At 37.9% G+C, this 25,064-nt stretch overlaps 1 protein-coding gene across 2 annotated transcripts in view; it reads left to right on the top strand.

Moving 5' to 3' along the window:
• The window catches only part of AKR1D1 (aldo-keto reductase family 1 member D1), a 91,756-nt gene extending 68,334 nt beyond the window's left edge, over positions 1-23,422 (top strand). For both annotated transcript variants that reach the window (XM_040471850.1, XM_040471849.1), the window contains exons 4-9: positions 1,336-1,413; positions 6,188-6,310; positions 10,834-10,943; positions 12,139-12,304; positions 20,938-21,020; positions 23,295-23,422. In XM_040471850.1, the coding sequence (XP_040327784.1) occupies positions 1,336-1,413; positions 6,188-6,310; positions 10,834-10,943; positions 12,139-12,304; positions 20,938-21,020; positions 23,295-23,337 (603 nt within the window). In that variant the 3' untranslated portion in view covers positions 23,338-23,422. The remainder of the gene's footprint in view (positions 1-1,335; positions 1,414-6,187; positions 6,311-10,833; positions 10,944-12,138; positions 12,305-20,937; positions 21,021-23,294) is intronic.
• The last annotated feature ends 1,642 nt before the right edge of the window (positions 23,423-25,064 follow it).

Raw genomic sequence — 25,064 nt, 5'->3', positions numbered from 1 at the left:
CTTTGTCCCCATATTATTTGATCACTTTCAACACAGGTGACTACTACCTTTTTCTTTAAACATTTTCAGCTCATGGCTCTATATTACCCTCTTAAGATGCTTTGATAGCTTCTTCTCTGCCAACCTCCAAATGTCATGCCCAGTACTCTATCCTTAATATTGTCTTACTGAGCCACATTTTCTTTAAAAGTGATCAGTCGCGTGGATTAAATACCACTTTATATACTGAGGACTCCCAAATTAGTCTGCAGCCAACTTCTGTTTAATTGCCTCCTCAAATATCCACTCAAATCTAATTGACATTTCAAACACAAAATATCCACAACAAAACCCTTGATTGCTAGCTTAACCTCAGGATATGATCACCACCAGCCAGCCAAGGAGCCTAGAAATCATCTTTTATTTCTCTCAATCCCACTTCCAAGCCCACAACAGATGTGTCCCATTTTTAGATGTCGTGAAAAAGAAGAAATCTGAAAAACAATGGTCTTTGTTGGGAAGGGATCACCCCAAAACTGGGTTTGATACTGAGATAATTTGTGAGGTAGAAAACAGATGCTAAACTCCTGGAGGTCCCAGAAAGGGAAAGAAGAGAACCACTGGGCAGGTTATTCAGAACTGAGAAGTAACATGCTGAGTTTTCCCTTACTCTTAGGAGGCATTCCATCCATTAGCTACACTTTTCTTAGATAAAGAATTTCCTCTCACCCTTAATGATGACCTTTGGCTTCTTATCGGAGTAAGAAATTTGGTGTTCTCAACTTTGGCAAGGGTTAGGGTTAGGTCAAAACAGTAAGCCTGAAAGTCCTAATTCTCAGCTTCTTCTACTCCTTATTTATGAGTAATTTTGTTATTAAGAGAGATTTTCATGGGGCGCCTGGGTGGCTCAGTTGGTTAAGTGTCCAACTTCAGCTCAGGTCATGATCTCACAGTTCATGGGTTTGAGCCCTGTATCTGGCTCTCTGCTATCAGCATAGAACCTGTTTCAGATCCTCTGTCCCCTTCTCTCTCTGCCCCTCCCCCATTCATACACATGCACCTGCTCTCTCTTTCTCTCAAAAATAAAAAACATCTAAAAAAAAGACAGGCAAAAATTCATGGTTTAAGAACAATAATAATCTGTCAATAAATAAAGGAAAAATGAATACCAGGGTGAGATAATGAGACTAATGGGTCATATTTACAATATATAAGTATAAAAATAATTAGAATTGAATTTCTTTCCCAGGGCCAGGGTATTCCTGGAATTCCTCAAATTCCATGGAATTCCTCAAATTCCATAATTTTAATTCCCAGATATAAGTAAAATAAGTTATGCTTGTTCTTTTTCTGTAGCCTGGAGATGATTTCTATCCTAAAGATGAGAATGGCAAATGGTTATATCACAAGTCAAATCTGTGTGCCACTTGGGAGGTAAGTTCAAATGGGCCTCTTATCTCAAAATACTACATTTTTAAACTGTGATCTGACTATTCCTGTTCAGTTTATGGAGAGATACAGCCTTTGCTTCCAATGGAAAGTAAAAGAACAGGCATTTTGGGGGCCCCTGGGTGGCTCAGTTGGTTAAGTGTCTGACTTTAGCTCAGGTCATGATCTCACAGTTCGTGAGTTTGAGCCCAACATCGGGCGTGGTGCCTGGAGCCTGCTTCAGACTCTGTGTGTGTGTCTCTCTCTCTGTCTCTGCCCCTCCCCCACTCATTCTCTGTCTCTCAAACATAAAAACATTGAAAAAAAATTAAAAGCCAGGCATTTTAACCATAAGCAAAGATATGTGCACTGAAAAGTTCTTGATTTTGTTTTGATGGAAAAGAAGAATGCCATAGAAGGAAGAGAGAAGTGTAGAAGGAAAAAGAAAGTAAAGGAAATAAGTTCTAATTTGACTGTAAATGAAAATGTACACGTGAGATACATTCACAAGTTTTTTAAGTTTCTCAAATTGAATTTATAAAAATCAGTAATATGATGTTTAAAAGAAACAAAGTTAAAATGATACATGAAAAACTGAAAAATAATTCTGGTTCCATTTCTCAGCAAGCTGTTGGCTCCTTCCGCAAGATCATGAGAGTAGGAAAACTAGGGGAAAGTAATTAGAAAATCGGTGTGGATTCTTGGGGGGGGGGGGCCGGGGAAATGCCGCTATTTTGAACTGGTTTGTTTATGAGGTAATATGGCAGCTTTTACCTAGAGTAGAAGGCAGCCCAACAAACACTAGTAGGATTACACAGCAGAGGACCTTAGAGTTGTTTTTGTTCTCTCTTCTCTCCTGCTATAGCCTTGGGACAAATATTGTCTGCTCCATATGTGCAGAAACTTAAGATTCATGTTCAGGTGTCTTCAGGACAATCAAATCAGAGTAGTACTGCACTTGTGAGAAGCTGAGAAAAACATAAGTTACTATCTGACCCCTGGTAGTTGTCTCCCTGGCTGTCCCATTCCAAACCCCAAAGGCTGAGAAATTATACTCTAACCAGTATCTCTTTCCAATAGATTTCCCCCCATAGGTAAGAGCTGAAGATCTGAATTGTGGAGTTGTTCTGAGGAGTGAGGAAGCATTGACTGGGTTTTCTGGTGTCTGGGGCTCTCCACCCAGGAGACCATATACTCTTTCCTGACCTTACTGTAGATGACTAGTTTTAGAGTCTGGTATTCCCCTTCAAGGGACTGCCTAATAGCATAGCCAATATTCCCAGGAAAAAATGTGTTCACAGCCCCAAATTACAAGGCATTTATTTCACAAAAAGCAACAGATCTCAATTATAAATCCCAACATACACAGAGAAAAGGACCAAGAACTTTAAATTAGCCAAATTATATATATATATATATATATATATATATATATATATATATATGTGTGTGTGTTTGTGTGTGTGTGTGTGTATTCATTCAAGGAGATAGGAAAAGATGTTAGCAATATGAAACAAGAACAAGAATACATTTAAAAAAAAACAAGCAAATATAATAATTAGAAAACTCAAAAAATAATGCAATTGATGGGATGAAAATAGAATGGGTATAGACAGAGAAAAAAACATGATCAGATTGAATTATCAGAATAAGGAAATCCCCAACATGAAGAAGAAAAGGACAAGAAAAATTTTTAAATATGAAAGAAAAGATAAGAGGTATAAAGGATACAATTTGAATTTCCACACAATAGGAGTCTCAGAAAAATAAAGAAAGAAGAAAAAAAAAGAGGTAATATTTGAAGAAATAAAAAGAGATAAAGGGCATGGATTACTGAAGAGAAAAAGAGAAGATACATTACAGTGAAATTTCAGAATATCAAATATTAAGAGAAAATGTTCAAATCTCTAGACTATAGCAAACAAGCTAATAAAGAAAAGAAAATTGGAACAAAAAAATAAATTGAGGCGAAGACAGGGAAAGAAGAGGGAAAATGAATGGATGGGAAAAAGTAGAAAGCAAAGAGCAAGATGGGAGATTTAAACTCAGTTGTATTAATCATCACAATCTATGTAAATAGTCCAAACAACTCAGTTACAAGGTAGAGGTTGTCAGAATGGATAAAAAGCAAAACTCCAGTACATATTATATATAAGAAACCCATTTTATTTATCTTTTGAGACAGAAAGAGAGGGGGCAGTGAGGGAGAGAGGCAGAGGAAGAGAGAGATCATCCTAAGCAGGCACCAGGCTGAGCACAGAATCCAAAGGGGTGCTGGATCCCATGACTATGAGATCATGACCTGAGTCAAAATCAAGAGTCAGATACCTAACTGACTGAGCCACCCAGGCACCCATAAGAAACCCATTTTAAGTGAAAAGACACAAATAGGTTGGAAATAAAAGGTTAAGAAAAAAAATGAAAAGGGTAGAAAAAGACATACTCAGCTGATGGTAATCAAAAGAAAGCTAGAGTAGTTATTTTATTTTATTAAAAAAAATTTTTTTTTAACGTTTATTTATTTTTGAGACAGAGAGAGACAGAGCATGAACAGGGGAGGGTCAGAGAGAGAGGGAGACACAGAATCTGAAACAGGCTCCAGGCTCTGAGCCGTCAGCACAGAGCCCGACGCAGGGCTCGAACTCACGGACCGTGGGATCAAGACCTGAGCCGAAGTCGGACGCTCAACCGACCGAGCCACCCAGGCGCCCCTAGAGTAGTTATTTTAATATCAACAAAGATTACAGAGCAAAAATTATTACCAGGAATAAAGAAGTTTGTTTAATAGGGCGCGTGGGTGGCTCAGTTGGTTAAGCGCCTGACTTCAGCTCACAAAGAAGGTCATGATCGCACGGTTCGTGGGTTTGAGCCCTGCGTTGGGCTCTGTGCTAACAGCTCAGAACCTGAAACTTGCTTCAGATTCTGTGTCTCTATCTCTCTCTGCCCCTCCCCCACTCCCTCTGTGTCTCTCTCTCTCTGTCAAAAATAAATAAACATTTAAAAAATTTTGTTTTATAATAATGAAAGGATCAATCCTAAACATCTATGCACCTAATAACAGAACTCCAAAATACATGAATTAAGAGAACTGAAAAGAGAAAGAGAATAATCTACAATTACAGTCAACGATTTCAAAACCTCTCTCTCAATAATTGAGATAGTAAGTACACAGAAAATCTATAGATTAGAGGAGATTTAAATATTATCAACCAGCTTAACCTAATTGACAATTATAAAGTACTTCACCATAATATAACAAAATGCTATTTTTCAAGTGCACATGGACCATTTAGCAAAATAGTCCATTGTCTGAGACATAAAACAAATCTCAATACATTTAATAATATTCTTTATGCAAAGTAGGCTGTCTGATAAAATTGGAATTAAATTTGAAGTCAATAACAAAAATTTATCTGAAAACTCATCAAATATTTTGAAACTAAGAAGCATACATGTAAATAATCTGTAGGACAAAAAATAAAATCTGTATCAATATATGTATGTTAGCAATGTTCAAGTGGAAATTAAGTTTTTAAAAATTTAATTATGAAGTATTTAATAATTAAGTGAATATAAAAATATTAAGTATTTAGAGATAAATTTAACAAAATCAGTGCAAGGCTTACATAGTAAAAACTACAATGCATTACTGAGCAGCTTTTTTATAAGTCATCTCTATACCCAACGTGGGGCTTGAACTCACAACCTCAAGATCATGAGTCTACCAACTGAGACAGCCAGGCCCACTACTGAGAGAAATGTTTAATATTTTAAATAAGTTGAGAGATATATCATGTTCTTTGATAGAAGGACTGACCATAAGGATGCCTGAGTGGCACAGTTGGCTGAGCATCTGACTTCGGCTCAGGTCATGATCTCACAGTTAGTGAGTTCAAGCCCTGCATCAGGCTCTCTGCTATCTCTGCTGTCAGCACAGAGCCGGCTTTGGATCCTCTATTCCCCTTTTCTCTGTGGCCCTCCCTGACTCATGCTCTCTCTCAAAAATAAACATTTTTTAAAAAGATAAAAAAAAGATTGACTATATTAAGATGTTAATTTTCCCCAAACTGGTCGATAGATTCAATGCAATCCCAGTCAAAATCCCAAAAGAAATGGAAAAGCTGTTTCCAAAATTTATAGGAAATGGCAAATAGCATAATGATAAAAGATTCATTTACCAAGAAGATATACCAGTTTTAAACACATACGTACCATTTAAAATATCTTCAAAATACATAAAGCAAAGGTTGATAAACTATAAGAAGACATTGATAAATTCTTCTGATACGGTGGGAGATTTCTAACATATTCCTTTAAGTTATTGAGAAGCCAGGAAAAACTAGACCTAATTTTATATAAGGTGTGTGTATGTGTCTGTGTGTGTGTCTATATATACATATACGTATGAGACAGAGACACACACAGAGCAAGAGGAGAAAAAGATATATATATAATAATAGGAGAATATACATTTTCACACACACCAGACATTTATAAAAATGGATCAGGTCCCAAGCCACAAAGCAAACCTCAACAGCTTTCAAGAAATAAGATAATTCTTAATGCACTGGTATACCTTGTGAAAATGCAAGGGGGAAGATATGGTGTACAATATTTCCCAAACAATTCCTGTCTGTCTGTCCCACTTTTTTTTTTTTTCTTCACACACGCCTATTGCCATACCCAGGGACTTTCATTCTTAAAGAACTCATAGTCACCCTCATAGACATCTCGTTTGTTTTGAGGCTTTTTTGTTGACCCATTGGCCTTTATTCAACAGGCTTTGGAAGCTTGCAAAGATGCTGGCTTGGTGAAATCCCTTGGAGTATCCAATTTTAACCGCAGGCAGCTGGAACTGATCTTGAACAAACCAGGACTCAAACATAAGCCAGTCAGCAACCAGGTATAGTTTGACAGGATTGGTGGGAGGTGAGGAATTGGGGTGTGTGTGAGGGGTAGAGGGAGATTCCAATGTTTACTTAACAGCAAGAACCCTGATCTAGGAGTCAGAAATCTTGTGATCACTCTACATATATCTCATCAGAGGACCCTGAGCAAATCTTTTGACTTCTCTCACTATGTGTCTCTTACAAAAAGATTTTAAAGTTCAAATCCAGGCAAAGGTAACCCAAACGATTTTTTGAAGAAAAATAATGAGGGCGAGCTAGATCTGCCAGATATTAATGTATACAGAGTATTTAAAATAATGTAAGATTTGTACAGAACCAACATACAAATGAGTAGAAAATAAGAAATAAACAAGCCCCAAGTGTAATAAAAACATAATGTAAAAAAAAAAAAACAAAAAAAAACAAAACATAATGCAAACTAATGGCTAAGGGATGAATTTGTCAGTAAATAGTGTGGGGGGAAGGGCTAGTTCTGTAGAAACAAATCTAGATCTTTGCCTCATGTCATACTCCCAGTATCTCTTTGATCAGCTGTTAAAGAAGAAAGAGGAAGTCATTTGTGAATACTACAAAACATTTTTAGTTTTCTGGAGCTATATATAGAAAATGTAGCCATGAGAAAATTATAAAAGAAACTGACACATTGAACAGTATAAAATGTTAAACTCTAAAAATATTAGGAAAAAAAGAGCAAACAAAAATGGATAATTCCATTTTTAAATGTAATAGAAAAGGGGAATCATATCCCTAATTCCTACCCCTCACCAGCGCATCTTCCTGCACCCTCAAAAAAAGCATTTTGTTATAAAGCGTGAAATGGGGAGCCTGGGTGGCTCAGGCGGTTGAGTATCTGACTTTGGCTCAGGTCGTGATCTCACCGTTTGTGAGTTCGAGCCCCCCATGGGCTTGCAGCTTTGGATTCTCTCTCAAAAATAAAACATTTAAAAAACAATGAAAAAGAAAAGAGGCACTAGAAACAGTAGGAACCTCTGTTATTTAAAAAATTAGATAACTAAAAGGCTGAAATGACACACACATTTCTTCTTACAAATATATAAAGAAAGATGGCGATTTTTGACCTCAGAATGAAAAATGAGGAATTTGACAGTGTGTCTCCTCATGACAAAGAGCATGTTGGAAGATCATAGCCGATTCATGTGTTTCATGGTGTCTGAAGGCAGAGTATATCAACCCTATAGAGATAGCACAGATCAAAGTGCAGGTCTACTGGCCGGCCAGCCATTACCCTGTGCATTGAGTAGGACCACCTCTACTCCAGAGACACAAAAAAGAGCAGCTTTCAGTTCAAGATCACGATGAGCATACTGTGGGCCTCATACAGAGCGGACACATTTTATCTGTGAGGGATACATACCTGGAGACCTTGCATAAGTCAAAATTCACATATTTAAAAATTAACTTTCCCATTAGAATAAATTTAAAGTATAATTTGCAGATTTGTCTATTTTTCCGTGGACTTTATGAACAAAGTCACGTAGAATATGACCTTGCTCTCTACTAATTCTCAGAATCTGAGCATTCCCAACTTCCCTAGTACTGTCCAAAATGTCTGTGTTGACAAAGACATGTGTCTCCCAGGCTCCATCCCTGGCTTAGTCTCTCCGAAAGTCTTCCTGGTGGGCAATTTGTCATGCAGTGTTTTCCCAGCCTAATTCAAAGGAGACCTTTGAATTAGACCTTAGCTCAGGTCTTTTAATTTTTATACACCCAATTCTAACAAATGAAGGAGGGGGAGGGGGAGAAAGGAAACATCTCCAAATTCTTCATTTTTTTCCTAACCCTACTCACTATGCCTAAGTCACAGACATCTGACTTAGGAAGCAATAAATATTTTTTGAGTGATTTAATTAATGAAAGGAAAATTCAACATAGATTTTTACAGAAAGACAGAGGATGAGGTTAACATCTTCCTTCACAGCTTCTGTCCAGCTTAACTTCACCTTGTGAGATTTTGCTATCTCAAGTCCCACGCTACCAAATAGTGTTGAAAAAAAAAAGCCCCAGACATGTCAAGACACTGAGAAGTGACATCAGTTTTACATAGTCAACAAGAAAAAGTAAAGACCGCATCTCCAGTGGCCCGTCCACAAAGGGCCATAACCAGTCCCTGGCAAAGAAGGAAGCAAGTGTGCTTAGTCATCCTTCTTAGAAATGACGAAGTTCCAGGGCAACGCTGGCATCAAGGCCCTGTGACATCAGACACCGTCACTGCCCTTCACCTTAAACTCGGCCTCCGGTGCCAGCAGACCCAACAAGGATCATCTGCTGGCCTCAAATGACCCCACCAAGCTGCAGTGCTGATGGAGCCCTTCTGTAAAGTCTGCAGGACCAGTAATTCTTTCTAAGATTCTGGCTTGATCCTGTCTGTCTGTATAGGTACCATTTCCATTCATTCAACAGCCATTGAGCACTGGCCTTATGCCACACACTTTGCTAGGTTCCAGGCATGCATAAGTGACCAAAGACAGATACAGCCCTTCCTCTCGGGGCACTAGCTGTCTAGTGTGGAACAGACATCAAACAATCACAGAAGTTATTGATAGTTAGAAACTGAGATAAGTGCTCTGAAAAAAAAAAAAAAGGAATATGGTTCTCTGTGTTCGTGTGCACATGGATCTTAATAGCTTATCCACTCCCACCCCCACATTTCCCTCACTGGGTGTCCCGTTAGTGATACGCCCCAGGATTTTTACCTAAGAACTGTCTATGCAGGGGTGCTTGGGTGGCTCAATCAGGTAAGCATCCGACTTCAGCTCAAGTCATGATCTCGCGGTTCGTGTGTTCGAGCCCCACGTCGGGCTCTGTGCTGACAGCTTAGAGCCTGGAGCCTGCTTCGGATTCCCTCTCTCTGCCCCTCACCGACTTGCACTCTCTCTCTGTCTCTGTCTCTCTGTCTCTCTCTCTCAAAAATAAACATTGAAAATTTTTAAAAAAAGAACTGCTTATGCAAACATTTATATTAAATTAGGCTATGTGATGTTATTTGAGTGTATATATTAACTCTCAAGTTTTTGTTGAGTAGATGTTTCTCGGATGTTACTTAGTGCAACTCTGTATCATCCCAAATTGCCGTTCACAGATTCAGTTCAGTCATAGACTCAATATGCACATGCCTATTTGTTCTGTTTCTAACTCTAATCGCCTTATTATGTATATCTTTTGCCACAAACCATATGAAATCCTTTTTCAAAGAGTAGGTTATAAAACCATTCAATGTATATATAAACATACACACACATATTTACATACATGTATACACACACCTGCTTCTACATTAATAGGCCAGAGACAGGCCACAGCACTCCAATCTGATTAGAAGGCAGCTATGCTCACCACGATACCACCAACGCCCGCTACCAATCTGATTAGAAAGGAGTCCTTGTGGGGAGACCGAACTGCTGTGTTTGGAGTGAGCCGGTAGGCATGAAATGAAGGAATTCATAGTTTCTAAGCAGTGAGTGACATGATGAAGTACATATTTTGGGGAGACTGGTCTACCAATAACAGATGCAACTGGAAATGAAAAAGCAGCGAGTGATGTTGGAAGGAAACACTAAGAAGTGTGATTACTGCCTTATTTTAGTTTCTGTGTTACCTTTTAGAATTGTTTAAGAAATGATCCCAAGGAGGGAAAACCCACAAGTGTTTCTTAGGGTAAGGGAACAAGATTATGTCAGGGAAAAAAAAAAGTATATCAAATGAGAATGGGAATAAGACCCACCACTAAGAGGCCCAGTTTTATCTTTGCAAATTCATAGGTAGCGAGCGGGTCCTTGGGCCTTCTAGAACTCAAACCAGACAGTGAAAATAATAATTAAATACTACAACTATTTTAATTCAGCCTTGGTTGATTTTAATTTAAAAAGGAAAGAAAAGCACAGGCCCAAAATTACCAGAGGGGTTAAAAGAAACTTTGCAAAGGACTTTGTGACACAAACATTTTTAGTGCGGGACTCTTGCCAATGAGACACTGAAGATGGATGTAGGCCTGCACTGGGCGGTGTAAGGACCTCTCGGCCAAGAAGACAAAATACATCTTTAAATTTCATTTTATGCATGCTCTACCTCTTGTGAAAATGTTCTTAGATGCTCGATAGCTACAGAGAAAGGTCTTCAGCAACATGTCGCTGCTCCGTATCGAGACTCTAATCTGAACCTTGAGACTGTATTGTCCTAGAAAATTGTATTTGCTGGAATGGTCACTATAAATAATTAAGTCTGTTCCGTTAAAGCTTTACACTATGATAGTTACATGAAATTGAATTCGCTCCCCGTTTATTTTAGAATTAATCCACAGGTGGTGACCCCACTAACCAAGTTGTAAGTAATCTCACCATAACGTGAACTTCCTTGTTAAGAACAATATTCAGCATTTGCCTCATTATCCATGATGCTTTTAGGTGGGTTTTACTGAAGAACTTTTTAAAAACTGTGTAAAACTGCATTCACTACAAGGCTTTGATTTTGTGCTCTGCCCTCCAATGCAACCATGTAGGTTGAGTGCCATCCGTATTTTACCCAGCCCAAACTCTTGAAATTTTGCCAACAACATGACATTGTCATTATCGCATATAGCCCTCTGGGGACCTCAAGGAATCCAAGCTGGTAAGTAAGGCTCTATGTCTGCTCAGGAGTGTTTCTTTTGGTGTAGAATGTGAGACTAATGTGAGTTACTTGAATGACATGACTATTTGGCTCTGTGATTTTAAGAAAGTAACTTAACCCTCTTTGAGCCATTCTCTGTGTATACAAATTGGAGCTAATAAAACCTCCCTCACAAAGGTGGAGTAAGAATTGATTATACTGTATGTGTAAAATTGCCTAGCAGTGCCTGAAACATAGGAAATGCTCCATAAATGTTAGTTTAGGTATTATTTGACAAAGATTCTCCATGACCAGATCCTGAAATTTTTGATTTTTTTTTTCTTTTTTTAAAATGTTTATTTTTGACACAGAGAGAGAACACGGTGCCACGGCACACAAGCAGAGGAGGGGCCAAATCTGAAGCAGGCTCCAGGCTCCCAGCTCTCAGCACAGAGCCTGATGCAGGGCTCGAACCCACAAACCATAAGATCATGACCTGAGCCAAAGTCAGACGCTTACCAGACTGAGCCACCCAGGCGCCGCAGAGAATTGTTTGAGCTCTGTGTTCAGTGGCAGCACTTGTGCTGTGTGTGATGTGTTCAACACACTTAAGTAGAAATTTTTCTACTCGAAGATGACTCCGAGAGTTGTGCCTCTGTTTGCTCCAACAGAGCCTTCCCCTGTGTACCTACTTCTAACCCAGTTATCTCCGTAAGACTCACCCAAGAAGCACTATTTACCCTCTGAAAGACACAGCTCTATAAATTTACCTCTTTATCTTTTCCTGATAAAAGCAACCCTTCGGGGTGCCTGGGTGGCTCAGTGGTTAGGTCTCCAACTCTTGACTTTGGCTCAGGTCATGATCTCACAGTTTGTGAGCTTGTGCTCTGCCTCAGGCTCCACACTGGTGGTATGGAGCCTGCTTGCTATTTCTCTCTCTCTCTCTCTCCCTCCCTCTCTCTCTCCCTCTCTCCCTCTGCCCCTTGCCCTGCTCACACTCTCTCTCCCAAAATAAATTTTAAAAATTAAAAAAAAAAAAAAAAAAAAGAGCAACTCTTCACTGAGTGCTCTGCACTCCAAGAAATTGGTTACAGGTGACCCAAAGTGTCCCGGTAGGTGAACAGGTGGATAGGGAGACGGAGGAGGAGGGCGATGGACTAACCATCCGTTGTCATGACTCAAGCTAAATATGATGCACGTTTTGATTTTTTTCAAGGGTGAATATATCATCCCCACCTTTGTTAAAGGATGAACTTCTAAACTCATTGGGGAAAAAATACAAGAAGACAGCAGCTCAAGTTGTTTTGCGTTTCAACATCCAGAGAGGAGTGGTTGTTATTCCTAAAAGCTTTAACCCTGAAAGGATCAAAGAAAACTTTCAAGTAAGAGAACTGCTTCAGTACATGTAAAACCTATAAGGCATTTTTGTTTTGGAGTCTGGGGTTTTTTTGTTTTGCTTTGTTTTAGAGAACTTCCTGTTAATTTAATTAATTGTAATGCCTTCACATTTTCTTTTATACCTGCTCCCCAATCCACAGTCTCTAGGTCTGAATTAACTGTAGCTGAGTTTGAGAGAGTCCCTAGTACTTTGAGGGTCTCCATGCTGCTTGTACATCACCTAGCTCCCTTACCCTTCTGTTTCCTTACCTATTGACTCTTACCTACTCACTTCTCCACCAGCACAGGAGCAATAGAAGGTATAGAACTTGAAATTCCTAATAGTAAACTTTCCACCTTCTTAATGGCTCTGGTAGAAGCGAGGAACAAACTTGGAAATCATTGAAGAAGATCATTAGACTTCATGAATGTCACTTGCCTTTATTTCCTCTGTAAATACTCCATGATCAGCACGGTGACTTACAGGCGAGAAAAGAGGCCACTAGACAAATGAGTGATTAGATTACCTTGCCTACTACTCAAGACTAAACTGCTAGGTAAATACAGCCATAGAAAAGTACCATGCAAAAGTAATTACTCATTAGTTAATAACTTAAGAAAGTGAGCTGCTTTTGTCTTGTTCATAATTAAAGAGGAAAATGAGATAGTATTTATCCCCTCAGATAGGAAAATAATCAGAATATTGAATATGTGGGAAAACATATTGCATATACTTGCATATACTCCTGTTAGAAACATTAATTGGCTTAAGATTTGGAGAAGCAGGATGTCACTTATCCATAGCCATCAAAATTCAAACCCACATATCCATTTGACCCAACAATCTCGATCCTATATTTCCACATACATGCATACAAACATGGATGTTTACTATTGCATGATTTATCATTTTTAAAACCTGGAAACAATCTCCAGTAGAATCTTATAAAACAAATTATAATATATTTGTATAATGAAATATATCGCCATTTTTAAATAGAGTGGAAATATAAATACTTCCATGGGAAGATATTCATGATATTAGACAATTTATCTTCAGAGATCTTTTGCTACCCCATGACAGAATGCAACTCAAACTCACCAAAGAAAGAGAGACATGATTTATTGGGTCACAGAACTGTAAATTCCATGGATACATCAGACATGACTGGGCACAGGTATGCAAATGATTTATAAAAGGACTGAGTTCTCTCTGTTCCTCTGTACTCCCCCCACCCCTTACCTTCTCTGTCTCCACATGGCAGCACAAACAGTCCCTGACATCTCCCGGCTAATCTATTACTCATATTCAGTGAACATGATCATAGGTAAAGGCTTCTGTGAGGGTCTCTATCCCTGATTGTCCCTTTGTGGGCCATGAGCCTCTGCCATATTAATCACTGTATCCAGTGAATAAGACACTTTGATTGCCCCCTTGGACTACATCCTGTACTGGAAATGGGTTCATGTGACAAACAGCCCTACGAGATGATAAAAGAGAAGTTCATAAAAGGAAAAAGGGGATTTTGTTACTAGCAAAAAGGGCAAAGAATGATAAACAGTTATACTACTACTCACAGTATTTTAGCACTTACCAAAGTACTTCTTACTAAAAGAGGTTGACACTGTTTTCAGGCATCTTAAAACAATAGGATATCTGCATGGCTAATGTATTGGTTCATCAAAAATTAAAACAAGTTTTAATGCACCTGAAACAAATGTTTTCATGGATTCAAAATTTTACTATTCAGAGATTGAGAGTAGTTACTAGTAGTCTGTGCAATGGAAGGTTAAAACCTTTGGAGTTTATATCATTTTGTGAATTACAATTTTGTACGGAAGAACTGTCATTCTCCTTAAAATTTTTATTGCAACTAATTCTGCTATATCCCATATATTTCCATAGCCCAGAGAATAGGGGATTGGAGTTCAGAGGTTCACATACCACAAGAAAACATGAAAGAGATACAAATTTACAAAGAAAATGACAGCTGAATTCACAGCCAATTTCCACTCTACAGGGTTTAGACTTGCCCTACCACCACAAATTTTGCTGGGTGTTAAAACCAATATTTGACAAAATAGAAAATTATTCCCTTCTAAACGGAAAATTATGAAAGTAATTTTAGTTATTTTACATTCAATAAAATTTACATTATAATTGCATATGTGTACTAAATGTTAGAAGAAACTGAGGTAAAATAAGCCTTAAAAAATATTGTATAAGATAGGAAATATCCACAAAACATAAAGGGTAAAGGGAAACTTAAATATATTTACAATAAAAGAAAAAGTCATAGAAATAAAAAATTGTGTAATAAAAATTAAGTTAAACCATAAACTTAAAAACTATATAAAATTAAGGGTGACAATGAAGAAAATAAAAAAGCAGGATATTTTTAACATTGAAACAAAAAATCAAATGATATCACCCACTATCCAGCCTGTTACCATCATCCACTGATCCCCATTCCTTGAAGGTTTTATCTCTTGATTCACTTTCCTTCTCTCCAACACTCCTCGCATCACAATTCTTCATGAATTCAACATACATAGGGATGGTCCTTCCAATCACCCTGCCTTATAGTTCTTTAATCTCCTCTCCCACGATGATCTTGCCCCATATATTTCAGCAACCAATTCCCACTGTGGAAACTGCAGTTACACTAACTGGAAACTGCAGTTACACTAACACCTAATAGCTCCTCCATACCCCCCAAACACCCCCCTCTCTCTCCTGCATTATCTCTCTGCTGCATAACTCCCATCAATATACAAACATGCTGTGACCTCAATCTTAAAAGGTAAAATCCAATCTAGACTCACTTTCCTCTCCACATATTATCCTTTTCTTTCTTCCTGTTTACAGCAAACCCCTTAAAAGAGAATTCTATTATCACAGCCTCCAAGTCCCTTTCCCCCAGTCTCCCTTAAACACAATGAAACCAAGCTTTCACCTGACCATTCCATTGAAACAGCTTGTCAAGGTCACCAGTGACCTCCTCATTGCCAGATCTAACAATCATTTTTCTGTCTTTGTCCTAGTAGATCTTTCAACATTTATACTTACAATTAACAGTTTCTTCTTCTTGAAACCTATGCCATCAGAGAAGCAGATGGAGGTGGTAGGAATATCAGGCACTCAGTTTTATAGTATGAGATCCTGAAAAAGTGAATAACAGGATAATTTGTGCCATGAAAAAAAATGCAAATCAATCCACATAAACTAAAGAAAAACATTGCATAGAAATAATGGAGGGAGGAGGAATTTGGAAGTTTACCTTAAAATTAAAACTGAAAATTATGAAAGTAATTTTAGTTATTTTATATTCAACAAAATTTACATTACAACTGCATATGTGTACTAAATGTTAGAACAAACTGAGTGAATCAGGATCGATTTTTTAAAATACGCTTGACAAAATTACATGATAACAGAATGTGACATTCTTCACATTCTTCACAAAGGTTTTTGCTAAGTGATCATAAAGAGAATAATTCTGGTAAAATTTCACAGAGCTTCATATGAAGGAGATTATTAATCCTTTGGCTTTTTCTTTCAGATCATTCTTTTGATATATCTCCCAAAGTAGTTTTTAACTGCATTAAATTCCTATTTGAAAAAGACTTTGCCTGTAGTTAGAGCAAACCTCCAAGATCGCTTTCAATGACTTCATGAAATCCTGCATCTTTGGCAAGATTTGTGACTTCGCTTTACGTTACATATTCACTGGAGTCGGAAAATGACTCACCAACACTTAAAAAGTGGGCCTAATGTTAAGCAAAAAGGAAGTTTGAGTAAGGATTTATTTTATAAGTGATTGGTCCAGTCATGACCATTTCTATGTTATGCATAGTTGTGATCCCTTACACAATCTCATAAACTCAATACTTGGATGATAAATAATCAAAGAAAAGCATTCCCTGAAAAGAGCACTGGGAAGTAATCCATCGGGGAAATGATTAGGTAAATCAGGTTATATCTATAATGAATGCAGTAGTTACAATCTATGTACAAAGTCAATCTATGTATTTTGACAGAATAGATAACCAAGACATATTATATGAATGAAAGAAAGTTGCATTAGTCTGCAAAAAGATATGATACAATTGCATTTTGCTCTTAGTGTGTTGAATGTTTGGAAGAAATGTCTGGGATGAAGAATAGGACTGGGGTGGTAGGTAAGAAGGAGACCTTCCACTTATTTCATACATGTCCATATGCTTCTTTGGTGTTTTAATTTTTACAAAAAAGCATATATTTATGTATTATATAATTAAAACTTATAAATGTAAATTACTAAAATAAAAGTTAAGGGATAGCGAGATAAAACAATAAGTAGAAGATAATTATAATCAAAACAAATGTTAAAAATGTAAATAAGCTAAAGTTAAATATTGAAATGTAAATAAAGAACAATTATAAAACCAGAGCATAAAGTGTGCAAGCTAAAATAAAACAATGAAAATGTAATATATTTAAAAGGTAGAAGATGACATTTAAAAATGATGAGAGAAATGATTGAGTCTAAAAGCAAATTAAAATTTCTTAAATGTTTACTCATTTTTGAGAGAGAGAGAGAGACAGAGCATGAGCAGAGGAGGGGCAGAGAGAGAGAAAGGGAGACAATGAATCCGAAGCAGGTTCCAGGTTCTGAGCTGTCAGCATAGAGCTGGACGCTGGGCTCGAACCCACCAACTGTGAGATCATGACCTGAGCCGAAGTCTGATGCTCAACTGACTGAGCTACCCAGGCACCCCAAAACAAATCAAATTAAAAGTTCAGGTGAACAACCCGGAGGGGGAAGAGATGCGCCCAGCATCCTGGAGTTTATCGGACGGACTCTAGGCCTGAGGTACAGAAACCCATCCATGAAGAGGAACACTTCCTGAAGGAAAATGAGATTATTTTGCAGCTGTCAGCAAGTGCTGTGGGGAGACTTACTCCTAAAATTCTGAAGCATGGTCTTTAAGAATGGCAGCGTGGGCTAACTAATTTGGATGTAAATTTTAAAAAATAAAAAATAAAATTAAAAAAAAAAAAGAATGGCAGCATGGGGGCGCCTGGGGGGCTCAGTTGGTCAAGTGTCTGACTCTTGGTTGATCTCATGGTCTGTGAGTTAGAGCCTTAAGTCAGGCTCTGTGCTGACAGTGAGGAGCCTGCTTAGATTTCTGTCTCCCTCGCTCTCGGCCCCTCCCCCGCTTATGCCCACGTATGCTCTCTCTCCAAAAAATAAATAAACTTATTTTTTTTAATTAAAAGTTAAAAAGTACATAAGCAAATTTAGAGACTAGGGAATATTTTTAAAAACACAGCACAGAGGCCATAGTCCAGAATAGGAAGTTCAGCATAATATCCAGAAACAATAAAAAATTCTTCACTCATGGAATTTTAAGAGTCCTAACACGTCCTAAACACGTGTTGTTGCAGAGCATTTGGAATGTCCCTCACGATGGCTCCATCAGGGGTATTTCTAAGACAAAGAATAGAATCCCATGTTGGGTGTGGCCCCCCAGCACCAGCCCAACTTCTTCCTCATTTGCAGACAGTCATAAATTTCTGTTTGACATAAAGTCTTTTGGGGTGCCTGGGGGGCTCAGTTGGTTAAGTGTTCCACTCTTGATTTCGGCTCAGGTCATGATCTCACAGTTCATGAGATTGAGTCCCTTACTGGGCTCTGTGCTGACGTCACAGAGCCTGCTTGGGATTTTCTCTCTCTGCCCGCCCCTGCTCTAAAAAAAAAAAAAAAAAGAAAAGAAAAGAAAGAAAAAAAAAAAAACTTAAAAAAAACTTTTATGTGTTTGTCACTAAATAACAGAGTGTCAACAGAAGTGAAGAACTGAAACACCTGACAGAACTGAAAGAAACAAATTAACAATCTTTGTATTGGTTTTTAAATTTACGTTCTAGTTAGTTAACATACAGTGTAATACTGGTTTCAGAAGTAGGATTTAGGGATTCCTCATTTACATATAACACCCAGTGTGTATCCCAAGTGCCCTCCTTAATCCCCATCACTCAACTAGTCCATCCCCCCCACACCTCCGTCGATCAACCCTCAGTTTGTTCTCTATAGTTAAGAGTCTGTTTCCTGATTTTCTTCCCCCCAGCCCACAGGTTCATCTGTTTTGCTGTTTTCTTTCTTAAACTTCACATGTGAGTGACATCATATGGTATATGTCTTTCTCTGACTTATTTCACTTACCATAATACCCTATAGCTCCATCCATGTCATTGCCAATGGCAAGATTTCATTCTTTTTGATGGCTGAGTAATATTCCATTATACATATCTCACATTTTCTTTTTTCATTCATCAGTTGACAGACGTTTTAGGCTCTTTCCATAATTTGGCTGTTGTTTTTGTTTTTTTAGTTTTTTTTTGTTTTTTTAGTTTTTTTTGCTTTTTGGAGGTTTTTTTGGCTGTTTATTAATAACACTGCTATAAACACCAAGGTGCGTGTGCCCCTTTAAATCAGTATGTTTTTATCCTTTGTATAAATACCTAGTAGTGCAATTTCTGGGTCATAAGATAGTTCTATTTTTAACTTTTTGAGGACCCTCCATACTGTTTTCCAGAATGGCTGCACCAGTTTGCACTCCCCCCGACAGTGCAAGAGGGTTCCCCTTTCTTCTCATTCTCACCAACATCTGTTGTTTCCCATGTTGTTAATTTTAGTCATTCTGACAGGTGTGAGGAAATAGCTCATTGTGGTTTTGATTTGCATTTCCCTGGTGATGAGTGATGTTGAGCATCTTGTCATGTACCCGTTAGCCATCTGTATGTCTTCTTTGGAAAAAAATGTCAGATCGTGTCTTCTGCCCATTTTTTAAGTGGATGACTAGTTTTTTGGGGGTGTTGAGTTTGATAAGTTCTTTACTGATTGTGGATACTAACCGGTGATCAGATAGGTCGTTTGCAAATATCTTCTCCCATTCTGTCAGTTGCCTTTTAGTTTTGTTGATTGTTTCCTTTGCTGTGCAGAAGCTTTTTATTTTGATGAGGCCCCTATAGTTTACTTTTGCTTTTGTTTCCCTTGCCTCTAGAGACGTGTCTAGTAAGAAGTTACTACAGCCAATGTCAATGGGTTTACGCCTGTGTTCTCCTTCAGGATTTTGATGGTTTCCTGTCTCACATGTAGGTCTTTCATCCATTCTGAATTTACTTTTGTGTGCGATGTCAAGTGGTCCAGTTTTCCCAGTACCATTTGTCGAAAAGACTGTCTTTTTTCTATTGGATATTATTTTCTGTTTTGTCAGATTAGTTGCCCTATAGTGTGGGTCCTTTCTGGGTTTTCTATTCTATTCCATTGACCTAAATGTCTGTTTTTATGACAGTACTATACTGTCTTAATCACTACAGCTTTGTAATATAGATTTTTTTTTTTTTAAGTTTTTTATTTTGAGAGAGAGAGAGAGAGAGCGGGAGGGTCAGAGAGAGAGAAGATCCCAAGCAGGCTCCACGCTGTCAGCTCAGAGCCTGACCCAGGGCTTGAACCCACGAACTGCGAGATCATGATCTGAGCTGAAACCAAGAGTCAGAAGCTTAACTGGCTGAGTCACCCAGGCACCCCTGTAATGTAGCTCTTAAAGTCTGGAATTGTGATGCCTCCAGCTCTGCTTTTCTTTTTCAAAATTGCTTTGTCTATTTCAGGGTCTTTTGTGGTTCCATACAAATTTTAGGAATGTTTGTTCTAGTTCTATGAAAAATGCTGATGGTATTTTGATGGGAATTGCATTGAATGTGTAGATTGCTTTGGGTGATATAGGGATTTTAACAATATTTATTCTTTTAATCTATTGGCATGGAATGTTTTTCCATTTCTTTGTGTCTTCATCCATTTCTTTCATCAGTGTTTTATAGTGTTCAGAGTACAGATCTTTTACCTCTTTGGGTAGGTTTATTCCTAGGTATCTTATGGTTTGGGGCGCACTTACAAATGGGATTGATTCCTTGATTTCTTTTTGTGCTTTGTTGCTGGTATTTAGAGATGCAACAGATTTCTGTACATTGATTTTGAATCCTGTGACTTTACTAAATTCACATATCGATGCTAGCAGTTTTGGGGAAGAATTTTTTGGTTTTCTATATAGAGTATCATGTCATCTGTAAAGAGTCAAAGTTTGACTCTTTCCCTGCTAATTTGGATGATTTCTGTTTCTTTTCATTGTCTTATTGCTGAGGCTAGGACTCCCAGTACTATGTCAAATAACAGTGGTGAGAGTGGACACCCTTGTCTGACTATAGGGGAAAAGCTCTCAATTTTTCCCCTTTGAGGATGATATTAGCTGTGGTTTTTGTATATGGCTTTTATGATGTTGAGCTATGTTCCCTCTAAGCCTACTTTGTTGAGGGTTTTTATCATGAATGGATGTTGTACTTTGTCAAATGCTTTTTCTGTGTCTATTGAGAGGATCATGTGATTCATACCCTTTCTTTTATTAATGTGGTATATCACATTGATTGATTTGCAACCACCCTTGCAGCCCAGGAATAAATCCCACTTGATCATGGTGAATAATTCTTTTAAAGATGTTCATAAATTTTTGAAGAGCTCCCATGGCTGGCCCCACTCCCTGATCCCAGGCTTGACCCATTTTCTATCTTCAAAAATATCTTTTATTTCTGTTATTTCAGATCTTTGACTTTTCTCTCACTGAAGAAGAAATGAAGGCCATCGAGGCCTTGAATAAAAATGTCCGCTTCGTGGAGATGCTCATGTGAGTTCAGGGGGACCACCCATCAAGTACTGCCCAGTGATTTTAGATTGTTCTGGGTCTATAGAAATCACAAGGGTAAAGGCCAGTGGGCAGCACGTTCTGAATATTAAACAGGTCTGGGTTTACATTCGCTCTAGGAACTTCCTACAAATCTATAGTTTTGCTTATAAGATTTCTGGCATTTATGACATCCCATGACTTAGGTTAAGGCATAGCAGGCTAAATATCTTGAAGAGAATTAAGTCATCAAGTGTATATATGTTAATACAACAGCAACACAAATATTCAAACCTATTTATTTATTCCTAAATATCAAGTGATACATAACGTAGAGCAAACTTATCGACAAAAAAGAAAGAGACAGAATAGTATAGTAGAAAGAATACCATGTAAGAAACTAAAAACCTAGAATTTTAGTTAAATGGCTGCCTATGAGATTTGGAGCTTCTAAGTCCACCTATTAGCTGATTCCCACAAGCAAAATCCTTACACTCCTTCAAAATATTGCTAAATTCAGCCAATCAACTGAAGTAGCCCTTTATTTTCTAAATAGTATAGGGCCTTTAAAATAACAAAACAATATAGTTCATACATATATAGTGTATGTATATACATATATATATACACACACATATATACACACATATGTTTATGTATACACATTTCTTTCCTTTATTCATTAGTATTCCTCAATAGTAATCTGTAATCTAAGTGAGCATTTAGAAAATGCTCATTAAGATAGTTCATACAGTTTGAACACTTATCTTATTGGTCCTACTATTTTTGTGAGTCAGAAAGTACACTAACTATGCTAATATCACATTTTTAAATTTTTTTTTTCAACGTTTATTTATTTTTGGGATAGAGAGAGACAGAGCATGAACGGGGGAGGGGCAGAGAGAGAGGGAGACACAGAATCGGAAACAGGCTCCAGGCTCTGAGCCATCAGCCCAGAGCCTGACGCGGGGCTCGAACTCACAGACCGCGAGATCGTGACCTGGCTGAAGTCGGACGCTTAACCGACTGCGCCACCCAGGTGCCCCAACATTTTTAAATCAATTTCTGAATTAATACAACAGCCTCCTAATGTGAATTTTCCAGGGTAAAACATTATTCAACATCAAAAGGTACCACCTAGCCTTGGGAATAAAATAGTAAACACAAACATAGACCTAACAAATACTTATGGGTTAATTAATAGCTGTTGAAGATAAACTATTTGTATTGAATAAATATCATTAAATTAAGAAAAGACAGTAAGAGATAGTCAATCCATTGTACTGATTTTTTTTTTACAGTTGGTGACATTATTTAGTTTGACATTTGACATATTTAATATCTAATTCCAGCTACACTGGGAAAATAACTCATCAGGAAATAACTAGAAAAATCAGCAAAGAGAAACAAACGTTAGGTTTCACTGATCATAAAAATGTACAATTTAGGGATGCTAGGCCACGATTCTTCTGTTTTTCATCCAGTTGGTCTTTGATTTGACATTGACATTAATATTTTAATTTAAAGCTCACAGTACTTGGGGCACCTAGGTGGCTTAGTTGGTTAAGTATCTGACTTTTGACCTCAGCTCAGGTCTTGTTCTCACAGTCATGATTTCGAGCCCCATGTTGGGATCCATGCTAGGCATGAAGCCTACTTAAAAAAAGGTAAAATAAAAAAATGAAGCTCATAATACTTGCCGAGAAACAGAGAATTGAATCTTAGACATGGTCATGGCAGGCACATACACATGCCAGTCTTTTTTTACTGACTGTTCCGTCATTGTTATTTAAGAGATACATTCATTATCATAGAAATTTACTTCACTGATCACTTTACTAGATCTCAGACTTTTGATTCTCTGGAGGTCTAGTGAGAAGGGCAGGTAAAACCTCTGAGAAGAGAGTGACACTGATGGGTAATAGAATTTTGAGGAGAAATGTTTATGTAGATCACTGGAATAGAAGGCAGCCTGTGTCAAAACAGCAGAGGGGAGGAAGGAGTTGAGAAGGGGCACAAGAACCCATGGGCAGGCACGCGCGCATACACACACACACACACACACACACACACACACACACACACACACACACCAGAATGCTATCCTGGCTTCAGTAAAAGATGATGGCTCAAGGGAAAATAAGAGACTGGGTGAGAACAGAGAAGGAATGAATTAAGGAGAGAGGGAGGGGTCTGTGAAACTGTCAAGGGGTGCTAGTAACACACAGCTGTGCAACGTTTACAGTGAGCTTTTTCTTTGGGGAATTGTTTTGACAGGTGGTGTGATCATCCCGAATACCCATTTCATGAGGAATACTGACTTCAGAGTGCCCTTGAATGGATTTTTCCCTCCCATGCATGCCAGAACCCTAGATGTAGAAATGAAAAGGTTTTACTATCCTTAAGTGATGTGTTGATGTTAACACTCTCAAGTTTTGTGCAGGATAAATAACTTTGGCTTAGGTATGTAAAGAAAAAGATGTTTAAATATGTTGAGATAATTGTTTGGAAACCATAAGCTAATATTTTATTAGATCAAGGTCTTCTGGGTTCCTGACAGAAAGACATTAGGCTTTAGGAGAGATTTCAGAGGCAATATATGATAATAAGAAACCCATGAATCTGATTACTGCCATTAAGTCTGAACTCCTTACTTTAGCAGTTAACAGGACAACAAAGAGGGTGGAGAGCTGGCACAAGCCAGTGCTGACAATGACCTTGATGATTTGGAACACTGACTGTAATATAGACACTTCCAAGATAAGATCCACACATGCATTATTAACAAGGAAGTGATTTGCTACACCTTGTATAAAGAGAAAGGGCTAAGTGTAGAAAAGTCTTAAAATAGAGCTAATTAAACAGCACAGTGGTCACCAAAGACACAATGATTTAGTTGTTTGTTTCCACCCAATGGGGGTTAGTTTAGCTTTTACCCAGTTTGAGGGATTGATAATTGCTTGTTCTCTCTTGCATGCTTTCAAGGGCTTGTGTGTGAACATAACTAGTGATCCATACTTACACTGCCTATTACTCTTGCTCTACTCATCCTATAAACATCATTATGTGAAGTGGCTTGAGACAACCAACATACACAAATAAAATCCTGAATCATAAAATAATCCGAAGATGATTATTTTAAAAGAAGACATTCAAAAAGGACACTTTAGGAGTGCCTGGATGGCTCAATCAGTGCAGTGTGTGACTCTTGATCTCAGGGTTGTGAGTTCAAGTCCCACATTGGGTGTAGAGATTACTTAAAAATAAAACCTTTACGGGGTGCCTGGGTGGCGCAGTTGGTTAAGCGTCCAACTTCAGCTAGGTCACGATCTCGCGGTCCGGGAGTTCGAGCCCCGCGTTGGGCTCTGGGCTGATGGCTCAGAGCCTGGAGCCTGTTTCTGATTCTGTGTCTCCCTCTCTCTCTGCCCCTCCCCCGTTCATGCTCTGTCTCTCTCTATCCCAAAAATAAATAAAACGTTGAAAAAAATTTTTTTAAAAATAAAACCTTTAAATTAAATTAAATTAAATTAAATTAAATTAAAGTTTAAAATGGGCTTTATAAAATTTTTATACTTAGGGGTGACTGGGTGGCTCAGTCAGTTAAGCATCTGATTCTGGATCTCAGTTTGGGTCATGATCTCACAGTTCATGGGTTTGAGCCCCACATTGGCCTCTGCGCTTACAGCATGGAGCCTGATTGGAATTCTCCCTCCCTTTCTCTGCCCCTACCCCACTCGTGATCTCTTTCTCTCTCAAAATAAATAAACTATAAAAAAAATTATTATACTTAGTACTTTGAAAGTGTTATTGGAATAACTGAATTTCAAGAAACTAGCAAGTTCAAAAGAACACTATTAATTATACTATATGTAATTTTTAATATTTGAGTGAGAAGATTATTGGAATTCTGCAATAGAGATGTACTGATTTTCAATTCAACTAGAGCAATGTCTTTCTTTTCATTCATATTAAGTCACTCTCACAAGCCAAGAGAGTGCTTCAAAAATTATGTCTTTCCAAGACCAATTACTTACAGATAATCTTCAG

Source organism: Herpailurus yagouaroundi, unplaced genomic scaffold (genome assembly GCF_014898765.1).
Source record: "Herpailurus yagouaroundi ecotype Mexico unplaced genomic scaffold, PumYag 100, whole genome shotgun sequence".
Classification (NCBI taxonomy): Eukaryota; Metazoa; Chordata; class Mammalia; order Carnivora; family Felidae; genus Herpailurus; species Herpailurus yagouaroundi.
The sequence above is the reverse complement of the archived record's forward strand: the minus strand, read 5'-3'. Positions and strand labels throughout refer to the sequence as shown.